This window comes from Mandrillus leucophaeus, unplaced genomic scaffold (assembly GCF_000951045.1).
Source record: "Mandrillus leucophaeus isolate KB7577 unplaced genomic scaffold, Mleu.le_1.0 Scaffold1, whole genome shotgun sequence".
NCBI lineage: Eukaryota > Metazoa > Chordata > Mammalia > Primates > Cercopithecidae > Mandrillus > Mandrillus leucophaeus.
Genome location: NW_012098097.1, coordinates 16,605,907 through 16,616,893, shown reverse-complemented (window position 1 = coordinate 16,616,893; position 10,987 = coordinate 16,605,907). Strand labels below are relative to the sequence as shown.

The 10,987-nt window shown below is 55.0% G+C and overlaps 2 protein-coding genes across 5 annotated transcripts in view; one reads left to right on the top strand and one right to left on the bottom strand.

Annotated features, from left to right (window-relative positions):
* Nucleotides 1–3,674: 3,674 nt before the first annotated feature.
* Nucleotides 3,675–10,372, top strand: LOC105553354 (chromosome unknown open reading frame, human C17orf62). 4 transcript variants are annotated; one of them, XM_011999436.1, is made up of 7 exons: nucleotides 3,675–3,800; nucleotides 5,177–5,299; nucleotides 6,294–6,335; nucleotides 6,897–6,970; nucleotides 7,646–7,742; nucleotides 8,965–9,109; nucleotides 9,421–10,372. In XM_011999436.1, the coding sequence occupies exons 2-7, from the start codon at nucleotides 5,215–5,217 to the stop codon at nucleotides 9,539–9,541; spliced, it is 564 nt and encodes a 187-aa protein (XP_011854826.1). In that variant the 5' UTR covers nucleotides 3,675–3,800; nucleotides 5,177–5,214; the 3' UTR covers nucleotides 9,542–10,372. The 4 variants fall into 4 exon arrangements, with proteins under 4 accessions (XP_011854826.1, XP_011855032.1, XP_011854963.1 ...); XM_011999642.1 differs by having other exon boundaries at nucleotides 9,579–10,152; XM_011999507.1 differs by having other exon boundaries at nucleotides 3,737–4,020; nucleotides 9,421–9,650.
* A 369-nt stretch (nucleotides 10,373–10,741) lies between these two features.
* Nucleotides 10,742–10,987, bottom strand: part of HEXDC (hexosaminidase (glycosyl hydrolase family 20, catalytic domain) containing) — a 26,547-nt gene continuing 26,301 nt past the window's right edge. The window contains 2 exon segments of the mRNA XM_011999326.1: nucleotides 10,742–10,908; nucleotides 10,911–10,987. The exon segment at nucleotides 10,911–10,987 is cut by the window's right edge and continues 12 nt beyond it. Of these exon segments, the coding sequence (XP_011854716.1) occupies nucleotides 10,742–10,908; nucleotides 10,911–10,987 (244 nt within the window).

The following is a 10,987-nucleotide window of genomic DNA, read 5'->3' as shown; positions in this document are numbered from 1 at the left end:
AAAAAAAAAAAAAAAATTCTTATTTATAGTTTTCAGTTTGTATAGATTTTTACAAATGCATCAGTGAAATTCAGGAAGTCTCAACCCTCTAGATTACTCAAATTCATGTCAACATCTCTCAGAAAACATCTCCCCTCAACTTCAGCTTAAATAAAAGGATAATTTTAGGTTGTCATTTGTATAGCTTTTTGGTTAATGTTTTAAAAACATAACTGGCCAGGTGTGGTGGCTCACGCCCGTAATTCCAGCACTTTGGGAGGCTGAGATGGGTGGATTGCCTGAGGTCAGGTGTTTGAGACCAGCCTGGCCAACATGGTGAAACTCCATCTCTACTGAAAATACAAAAATTAGCTGCGTGTGGTGGTGGGTGCCTGTAATCCCAGCTACTTGGGAGGCTGAGGCAGGAGAATCAGTTGAATCCGGGAGGCGGAGGTTGCAGTGAGCCAAGACCATGTCATTGCACTCCAGCCTGGCCAACAAGAGCAAAACTCCATCTCTAAAATATAAATAAATAAATAAATATAAAAACATAACTGTAATATGGTTGAAAGAACAAATTATGGCCTGGTGCAGAGGCTCATGCCTGTAAACCCAGCACTTTGGGAGGCCAAGGTGGGAGGACTGCCTGAGCTTAGGAGTTCGTGACCAGCCTGGACAACACGGTGAAAACCCATCTCTAATAAAATACAAAAATTTAGCCGGACGTGGTGGCGCGCACCTGTAGTCCCAGCTGCTCAGGAGACTGAGGCAGAATTGCTTGAACCTGGGAGGCAGAGGTTGCAGTGAGCCGAGATCGCACCACTGCACTCCAGCCTGGGCAACAAGGCAAGACTCTGTCTCAAAAAAAAGTAAAAAAACAAAAGAACAAATTACAATCACCTAATTTTTTTTAATCAAATAGCCAATGTCCAGTTTTCCCCATTTTCTCACAATTTTTTTTACAGTTTGTTTAAATCAGGATCTACATAAGGTCTAGTATGTTCTATTAGTCTATGTTACAATTGATTCATATGTTTCTTAAGTCTCTTTTTCTATGAACTTACGGAAGACATTGAAAAATCTCTCTTTAAAAATAAAAACTTGATTTTGACATAACTTGAGGCCTACTTAGAAGTGGCAGAGTTCAAGCTGGGCACAATGGCTCATGCCTGTAATCCCAGCACTTTGGGTGGCCAAGGCAGGCGGATCATCTGAAGTCAGACATTCGAGACAGCATGGCCAGCACGGCAAAAGCCTGTCTCTACTAAAAATAAAAAAATTAGCTGGACGTGGTGATGCGTGCCTATAGTCCCAGCTACTTGGGAGGCTGCGGCAGGAGAATTGCTTGAACCCGGGAGGCGGAGGCTGCAGTGAGCTGAGATGGTGCCACTGCACTCCAGCCTGGGCAACAGAGTGAGACTTTGTCCCAAAAAAAAAAAGTTGCAGAGTTCCTGATTTTAAAGCTGTTGTCATTTTTTAAATTTGTAGGTTCTATCCATATCCTTCTCTCCTTCTCCTTGTATATATTATTAAAAAATCAGGTCATTTGCCTGTAGGATTTCCTATGTTGACAAAAAAAGGCAAACTGTAAAATATTTTAAGAGATTCTGAGCCAAATATGAGTGACCAATGGCCAGTGACATAGCCCTTAGGAGATCCTAAGAAAATGTACATGGTTAGGTTACAGCTTGGCTTTATATATTTTCAGAAGACGTAAGACATCAGTCAATACATGTAGACGTATATTGGTTCGGTTCAGAAAGGTGACGCAACTTGTAGGAGGGGGGCTTCCAGGTCATAGGTAGATGCAAAGACTTTCTGACTGGCAATTGATTGAAAAGGTTAAGTTACGTCTGAAGACCGAGAATGAACAGAAGGGAGTTTCTAGGTTAAGACAGGGGCTTGTGGAGACCAAGATTTCCGTTAAGCAGAGGAAGTCTCCAGGTAGCAGGCTTCAGAGAGAATAGATTGTAAGTGCTTCTTATCAGAGTTCTCTCCTGAAGCAGGAAAAAGACCTGGAAAGGAGCAGGGATTCTCTACAGAATGTAGATTTTCCTCACAAGGGATAGCTTTGCAGGGCTATTTCAAAATACGTCGAAGAAATTTAATGTGGGGTAAAGTACTTCGATTTCTTCCAGGGCCTCCTATCTGTCATGTAATCCTACACCAGAGTCAGGCTGGAATTTGGTGTCATTGCTACAGAGTCTACTTTGTCAGCCTCAAGATGTTTTTTTGTTGTTGTTGTTGTTTGTTTTTTTGTTTTTGTTTTGAGACAGAGTCTCCCTCTGTCGCCCAGGCTAGAGTGCAGTGGCACCATCTTGGCTCACTGCAAGCTCTGCCTCTTGGGTTCACACCGTTCTCCTACCTCAGCCTCCCAAGTAGCTGGGACTACAGGTGCCCGTCACCACGCCCAGCTAATTTTTTGGTTTTTTTTTTTAGTAGAGATGGGGTTTCACCGTGTTAGCCAGGATGGTGTCATTCTCCTGACCTTGTGATCCGCCCGCCTTGGCCTTCCAAAGTGCTGGGATTACAGGCGTGAGCCACCGCACCCGCCCGGCTGGCTCAAGATCTGTTTTAATGTGAATGCTGGTCAGCTGTCTGCCTGAATTCCAAAAGGGAGGAGGGAGTAAGGTATGTCTGTCTCTCCCTTCCCATCACTGCCTTAACTAGTTTTTCAGGATAACTTTGGAATGCTCTTGGCCAAGAGGAGGGGTCCATTCAGATGGTTGAGGGTTTGAATTTTATTTTTGTTTTACACCCGCAATTGCTGACTTGTATCCTTGTAGAATCCTTTAGTACAGTCTTGTCTTCCAAATTTCCACTAATTAACTTCAGAAACTTGTTCACTTTCAGCTTAAATTTTTTCTGGCAAGACTACTTCATGGATGGTGTCGTGTACTTCCAGTATCTGACCTTTTTGCGATGTTAATTAGCAGTCATTGATGACATTGCTCAGGTCCGTTAATTCATAAGGTGATGTGTTAATCCTACTGTTTCTTCTTCATTTATTAGCGGGAAAACTTCTATAATGAGACATTCTTCTCATGCAGTATTTGGTTACTCTGCTGTAAATTTCATAAAGGCAGGACAAATGCTTGATGCTTTCCTTTTATTAACCAGGCCCCAAACTGGGGAGAGCTTGCCAGCATCCTCCAAAAGTGAACACAGTTAAAAAATACATTATTATGAATTACAGCCCGGAGCACCTCAGGATTTTCAATTCATTGGAATTACTGTTCTTATTCATGCTCAAATCTTCTTTTTTGGCAATGAGAACCGCTTCAGTTACGCTTCTATGTTGGGAAGACGCTCATAGGCTTTGGTAAGTTCTTTGCTTTCGGATACGTTTCCCCGCACGTTTCTCTTTTCCAAGAAACCCGGTTCCTAGGCCGGGCGCGGTGGCTCAAGCCTGTAATCCCAGCACTTTGGGAGGCCGAGACGGGCGGATCACGAGGTCAGCAGATCGAGACCATCCTGGCTAACACGGTGAAACCTCGTCTCTACTAAAAAAAAACAAAAACAAAACAAAACAAAACAAAACAAAACAAAACAAAACTGGTTCCTTTGGCTGGAACCACCCGACTCCTCCTGTGGCTCCGCCCGGGTCCCGGAAGTCCGTGCAGCCCGGCCTGCGATCCCGGAAATCCGCTGGGCTCCGCCCCATCCAGGAAATGCTTGCGGCCCCGCCCCCAACCCCGGAAGTCCGCGAGGTCCCGCCCCCGAAAGTCGGCTCCGCTCCGCTCCAATCCCGGAAGTCCGCGCGGCCCCGCCTCTGCCGGTTCGCGTCTCTCTGCTGCCGCGCGGGGACCGCTGTGCTCTCGGTAGGCGGCTGGGCTGGGTGGGCTCCGCACTTCCTTCCCGCTCCATGCCGCGCGTCCCGGCACCCTGGGGCCCACTCCGGACGGGGTTTGCGTCCTGGACCCGCTTGTCGGCTGCTCCGTGTCCCGCCCTGCCCGTCGCGGGCGGCCTCGCGGCTGTTCCGCTGCAGGTTGGCCACGGCGGCGGGAGCGCCCTCGACCCGGACAAAGAAACGAGCGCTCGGTGCGACCAGCGGCGCGGGCGGCTCTGCCACCGGGCGTGTGCTTGTGTGTGTGCATTTGTGTGTGGAATGCCGGGTGTTGGGGAGCAATGCGGTAACTGAGGCCCGGGAGGGAGCCCAGTCATATACCAGCATCTAGGATTGGTTTTGTGATTTGAACCCACTATTTTTTATTTTTTCGAGACACGGTCTCACCCTGTCACCCTGGCTGGAGTGCAGTGGCACAATCTCGGCTCACTGCGGCCTCCACCTCCTGGCCTCAGGTGATCCTCCCAGCTCAGCCTCCTGAATAGCTAGGACCACAGGCGTGCACCACCACACCGGGCTAAGTTTTAAATAGTTTCTGTGGAGACGGAGTTTCACCACGTTGTCCTGGCTGGTCTCGAACTCCTGGACTCAAGCAATCCGCACGCCTCGGCCTCCCAAAGTGCTGAGATTACATGAGCCACCGTGCCCAGCCTGAACCCCCTATTTAATGTCAGAAATTTGACTTCACAGGGAAAGCCCTGAGAAACTGCCAGAACGGGGTCCCCGGGGCCAGTGTTCGGAGCGTACTGTGAAGTGGCAGGGCTGTTGCAGTCCGTGCAGAACCCGGTGTGGAAGATTAGCCCCTTTGGTGACTCGTCGGTTCTGGCCATTTTAGGACGCTCCACTGTGCAGTCTGAACTTTCAGCAGGTGGAGGAAGGCAGAGAGCGAGCTGAGACTGTTGGTCTGTGCCAGCATGAGAGCCAGTCCGGCCTGAAGCCATGAGGGGACTTTCAGTTCCCTTTCTTGATGGAGGCCAGCACAGGGGAGAGGGGGTGCTGACAGGTGCTAGAAGCTCAAAGGCTGCTGGGGGCTAGCGGCCTCCTCAAGACATTAGGTTTCCAGATAGGATGGGCAGGTGGTGATGCAGCTGTAGCTCGTGAGTCTGAGCGGGAAACAGCCCCCGTGCAGTCGGTGTCACTGTGAACGGAAGAGGGTCTTCCTTACACAGGAAACGGGGTCTCTGGGGGATCCAGTGATGTGCCTGACCACAGAGAACAGATCAGACTGGCTGATGGTGTCTGGCGCTGCAGGTGACTTAGTTGCGGGACCTGCTCTTGGCCTCCAGCCTGGGCCTGATGGCGTGGGCACCTGCCTGTGTGCAGGGCTCAGCTGCCTCTGTCTGTCCCCAGGCCCCTCCTCCTGTAGAGACTGGTGCTGCCTTCTCGGAATGTACCTGCAGGTGGAGACCCGCACCAGCTCCCGCCTCCATCTGAAGAGGGCTCCAGGCATCCGGTCCTGGTCCCTGCTGGTTGGTAAGGCTCTCCCCAGAGGCTGTCCCTCCCCAGAACCCCAGAATTGGAAGCCTGACTTTCAAAAAGGATGAAAATGAAACATAGTATTTTGTTTTTTCTATTACCCTGAAATCGAACAGCTATTTTGTTTCTTTGTATCCATTCAAATTTTATCCTGTGTACTTGGTTTTACAGATAATGCACGTCTATTTTGTCCCCTTTTAACCACTAACACCCAGAGTATTTAATACTCTGTGAGCTTTTCTGAGGTCACCGTATTTTCCTTTGTACTTGTTTTGAACCGTGTGATGGGTGATCGTGGGTTCCCATTTCTTCTCTTCCCTGATCCTCAGACCTCCTCATAGGACTCACAGTCCACTTAGCCTCCTGTCCTCCGTCCCTACTCACCAGTAGGGTCCTGTACCCTTGGGGATAGCTGCACTTGTGTTGACGGGACACCGTGTGAGGAGTGCTGCTGGCTGTACCTCAGCAGCTGTGTCTCTGGGGCCCACCTTTTATGTGACACGCCACAGCCTCCTGTGTGTTTTGCGTGGCACGCTGCGTTGTAATTCTTTGTGCACAGTCTTCAGGCCTCACCACGGGCTGCTGGAGTAACACCCGTGTCAGTTCTGGAGCCTCACATGGCGGATGTGTCCAGTAAATACTGTGAATAGTGTATACTGTGTTTTCTTTTTGTTTTCTTTAGTGATGAGGTCTCGTTAGGTTGCCCAGGCTGGTCTCAAACTCCTGGGCTCAAGCGATCCTCCTTCCTCGGCCTCCCAGGTAGCTGGGATTACAAGCGTGTGATACTATGCCCAGCTATACTGCATTATCGAACCAACTTCCTGGCTGTTTCCCCTACTCTGAACCTGGTGGTCTGTAACCCCTGACCACAGCTGTTCCTATAGTGGGAAGGGCCTGCTCATCAGGGGCTGTGGCTCCAGGTCCGGCTGCACCGGGGAGGAGGTGGGGTCTTACCGGGATCAATAGGCAGGCAGTCACTTTCTCTTCATAGGAATCTTGTCAATTGGCCTGGCTGCTGCCTACTACAGTGGAGGTAAAGCACCCCCTGCCCCGCCCCCCCATGACTGTCTCAGCTGTTTGGAAAACAGAGAAAAGAAGGGAAAACCGTCCTTTGTGACTGTCCATGGGGCAGCCTTTAAGATCGGCATCTCTGCCCCTTGATTGCTGGTGGGCACCGCGCCCCTCCACGCACTGCTGTTCTTCCGCACGCCCATCCTGCCCAGCACCCAGCCTGCATTTCACTTCTTAAGTCTTCGGTGTTTTTGGGTCATCAGATATCCTGGGAAAGATGCTCTTGAGTATCTGTCTAAGATCCAGTTGTGGGGTGAGGCGTACTTCCCCCACTGCCACCATCACTGGGCCTGCCCAGACAGGCAGAGGCCCTGTGCACCCCACCTGCCTCTCCCACGTGGACGCCGGGGGTCAGAGCTGGGCAGGGTGTGCCGCATGTGGGTCCTGAGTGGCCAGGGCAGGGTCAGCAGCACAGGAAGCTGCCCAGGCGGTCCTTGCAAGCGTGGGGGAGGCTGCGCTAGGTGGGGCCTCCCATGGGCACGTCCCTGGAGCTCACAGGCTGGCGCCCTATGTCCATCTTCAGATAGCCTGGGCTGGAAGCTCTTCTACGTCACAGGCTGCCTGTTTGTGGCCGTGCAGAACCTGGAGGACTGGGAGGTAAGGCCGGCTCGGGGGCAGGACGGAGTCCAGGACTGTTCCGCTCCTGGGTTTTCTTGCAATGGGAATGAAAGGAGGAAGGGCCATGGGTGGCCCAGCGCCTCCACGCCCTGAAGCGTTGGTCCCTGCTTGGAGGTCTCCGTTCATTAGGACATGGTCCCTGCACTCACCTGGTACGATTCTTGGCCAAGGAATCTCCCGAAGGCATTTTTCTCTTAGAAGCTCTCCGTGACCGTCTTCACCAAAGCGCTTTCTTCCCAGAGTTGCCACGACGGGATGCGAGTCAGCTTTCCCCGTGGCCGGCCCTCCCACCTCGGAGCCCCTCCTGAGTCCTTTCAGCCTGGCCCAGTGCTGCCCTCTGACCTCCATGCCCTCATTTGCTGGTTCCGCTGCCTCCCTGCACTTGTTTTGCCTGCAGTGGAGCAAGCACCCGCTGCACCTGCCCAGCTCCTGCACCTGCCCAGCTCCCCAGTTCCCAACAGGAGTCAGGCTGGCTACAGATGTCCAGCTCTGACAGAGCAGCACCTGCAGCTTCAGGGCTTTGGGTTCTGACTGGGAGGGGCCCCAGCCCCCCTTCTTGAGTGTCTGCCCTGGTGAGGGTGGGGGTGATGCCCCAGCGGCCTCGGGGCCCCTGTTCCTGGAGGTTCATGGCGGTCAGTGCCTGTCGGTTTCCAGGAAGCCATCTTTGACAAGAGCACAGGGAAGGCTGTTTTGAAGACGTTCAGCCTCTACAAGAAGCTGCTGACTCTTTTCAGAGCAGGCCATGACCAGGGTGAGTTGTGGGGAGCCTGGGGACATGGGGCACTGTGGGCATCTGGGTGACCCACGGGACCTGGCGGCGGGAGGCCTGGAAACGCCTTTGGTCCAAGCTCGCCTGCTTGGTGACCAGGGTTGTGTCCTGCCCGCTGGACGCAGGATCCCACAGATACGCCCCACCTGCTCATCTGCTCACCTGCTGGGCGGGGTCCTAGAGCCTCCTGGGTTCTTTAGAGGTTTGGCCCCTCGGGAGGGTGGGAGGAGCAGAGGTCTGGCAGAGCAGGGGTCTGGCCCAGCGTGCTTGGGCAGCCTGTTTAGCTGTGTTCTCCTGCCTGCCTGGCAGCCACTTGTCCCCAGGTACAGTCTGGCCCCAGCGGCAGGTCACAGGGTGGGGCAAGGAGAGCCACGGCAGCCCACAGGCGTTCCGGAGTGGGGCCACCTGGCTACTTGCGGGCCTTGGCCCTGCTCCAGCTTTCCTGTGAGTCCTACTGGGCCTGCAATAGGGGCTGGAAGGTCCGAGGAACCCCCCACCCTTGAGCCTGGGCAGTGGCCCAGCTGTGGTCAGTACCAGTTTCCTGTAGATGCTGCCGCAGAGAGAGAGGCCCCAGGGTCCGGCTGTCCATGCATAGCCCCAGAGAGGGGACAGATTCTGGTGACCAGAGTTGCTGGGCAGTCTTGGGTTTAGTGCCACAATGCTGTGCTTCTGACAGGCTGCTTCCTAGATCCCTGCAGGGATCTGGCCAGGGCATTGGCCCCAAGTCACCGTGGCTTTGGGGAGAGGAGTTGCAGGCCTGGCCTGGGCTGTGAGAGGCAGCTGTGCCGTTTTCTGACAACAGTTGGGGCCGCCCTGGTACCCAAAGAAGTGGCTTCCCTGAGTTGCCACAGGAAATTGCAGGGTGGCCCTGGCTCAGCAGCCAACCTCGGGGAAACAGTACAGTGTAAAGATGGCGGCCTCGCACTGAGCGGGTCCCCGTCGTCGGCACTCCCAGGAGAACCAGCAGGCTGTGCATGTGGCCTGCCAGCCTGCACCGCGGGCACGTCCTTCCCACCCGGAGGACCCTGCACTGCTGTCAGGGCCACAGCAGTCCTCCAGGACCCAGCCTCAGGCAGGAAACAGCAAATGCTTTTGCTGCCAACCAGGCGTGGCTGTCGCTCTCGATGGCGCCAGTGGTCCTGGTGTGACTGCCGGGCGGCACGTGTGGGCGGGGACGGCTCGGCCACTGACCGTCTCCCCACAGTGGTGGTCCTGCTGCATGATGTCCGCGATGTGAGCGTGGAGGAGGAGAAGGTCCGGTACTTCGGGAAGGGCTACATGGTGGTGCTCCGGCTTGCGACGGGCTTCTCCCACCCCCTCACGCAGAGTGCAGTCATGGGCCACCGCAGGTAAGGCTGTGGGACTTTGATCTGGCTGGAGCTGCAGCTGTGTCAGGTGACTCCCGTTCCTGACCACCCAGAGCTACAGGACAGCTGGGAGAGGAGATGAGTTTGTGGACGAGACACAGAGGGGCCCCCGTTAAGCATGTGCAGGCTCAGGGGCAGTCTCCGTGGCTGGGAGGGTAGGAGGCAGCCAGGAAGTGCTGGGTCCAGTTTGGGAGCCCCAGGGGCTGGGTGGTTGAGGAGGCGGCTGCCGTGGGGTCTCATGGCGCCCTGTGCTGAGGTGACCTGACCTTCCTCCCATTGCCGGCCTTGCCCAGTGATGTGGAAGCCATCGCCAAGCTCATCACCAGCTTCCTGGAGCTGCACTGCCTTGAAAGCCCCACAGAGCTGTCTCAGAGCAGTGACAGTGAGGCCGGCGACCCTGGGAGCCAGAGCTGACAGCCCCGGTATGCCTGAGCCTGTGCACCACCCACAGGACCCGTGACACATTCCTGGTGTGCCTGAGCCCGTGCACAGCCCACAGAACCCCGTGGCCTTGACTTCAGTTGGTGCCTCCAGCCGAGTCGGCCTCTTGCCTGCTCACACTGCTGCTTTCACACTGCACGAAACAGCAGGCCGGACGAGGACACCCAGACTTTCTCCATCGTGAGGCCTGGGCCTGCCTTCCTGCAGCTGGAGGTCTCGCCAGCCCTGGACTCCTGCTGTGGGCCACAGCCAGACCTCGGGCGAGTGGAGAGGCCGGGCCAGGCCGGGCCCATGGGTGCTGATGCTGCGTGTTGTCCCCGACACAGTGTCCTCTCCCTGGGTGGACATCCCCAGCGGTCAGTGCTTCCCCAAGGGCAGCGAGGGGCGAACATCCGGGGCCTACCTGGCTGTGCACGCTGCAGCCACACTGTGGAAGCTGCCCCTCCCCAAGGACCCGCCTCCCTTGATGATGCCAGGATCTCGGCGCATAGACCGCTCTGCCCCTGTGGTCGTCACAGAAAGGTCTCTCTGTTCCTCACCCTCAGCCTCAGCAGAAGCTGCGAGGCCAGAAAAAAAGTCAGCTCTTCCAGTACTGTGCAGCGCTTAAAAACCGGGAGCTCCGGCCGGGCGCAATGGTTCATGCCAGTAATCCCAGCACTTTGGGAGGCCAAGGTGGGAGGACTGCTTGAGGCCAGAAGTCCAAGACCAGCCTGGGCACACAACAAGATCCTGTCTTTGCAAAAATACTAACCAAACAAGAAAAATTAGGAGATTTTCTGCAGAAATTGAGTTCCAGCCTCTTTCCCTCACCCCGTAGGAGCTGAATGTCAACCATCCTGACCCGCTGGGGCTCTTGGTCTCCCGAGTGCACCCAGGTCCTCCCAGGTGCGGTGTGCACCGAGAGCGCCTGGCCTGATGCCCTGGCCTGTGAACTGGGGACTCCTGGGTCCTGTGAGCCCCGTGGCGGCAGGCCCAGGAATGGCTGGGTAGGACCGGGAACGCCTTTGCCCCAGGTCTGGCTGTGGCCTCGGTGAAAGCGGACAGGAGAGAGGTGGGACCCTCCTCCTCAGTAGTGGCTGCCAGCCCCTCTTTGCAGGACATGGTCATAATAACCATAAATAACCCTTCGCATGTCACCCGCGGCTTCCACACTTTATTTCCGAAGAGTCAGTGTCACAAAGCGGGTCTCCCTGTGCTGCTGCTTTCTGTGTTTTCTAGTCTCTCCCCCAGGGGTTGCCCAGGGCCCTCAGGAACTGAGTGTGGGCCAGACACTGCTGGGCCACAGGGTGCAACACTCATGTGGGCCCCTGTTGCCCTGGCTGACAGTTGGCAGCGCAGAGCCCCCCTGCCCATAGCAGGAGCCTCCTGGCACAAGCTCTCCCCTTAGGGGTCCTGAGCAGCGTCCCTGCCAGGGCTGGT

Excerpts from the sequence above, each read along its gene's own strand:
- LOC105553354 (XM_011999436.1), top strand. The coding sequence starts at position 5,215 with ATGTACCTGCAGGTGGAGACCCGCACCAGCTCCCGCCTCCATCTGAAG. Across the intron at positions 6,336-6,896 it reads TGCTGCCTACTACAGTGGAG|ATAGCCTGGGCTGGAAGCTC; the intron begins GTAAAGCACCCC and ends GTCCATCTTCAG. Across the intron at positions 9,110-9,420 it reads GCAGTCATGGGCCACCGCAG|TGATGTGGAAGCCATCGCCA; the intron begins GTAAGGCTGTGG and ends GGCCTTGCCCAG.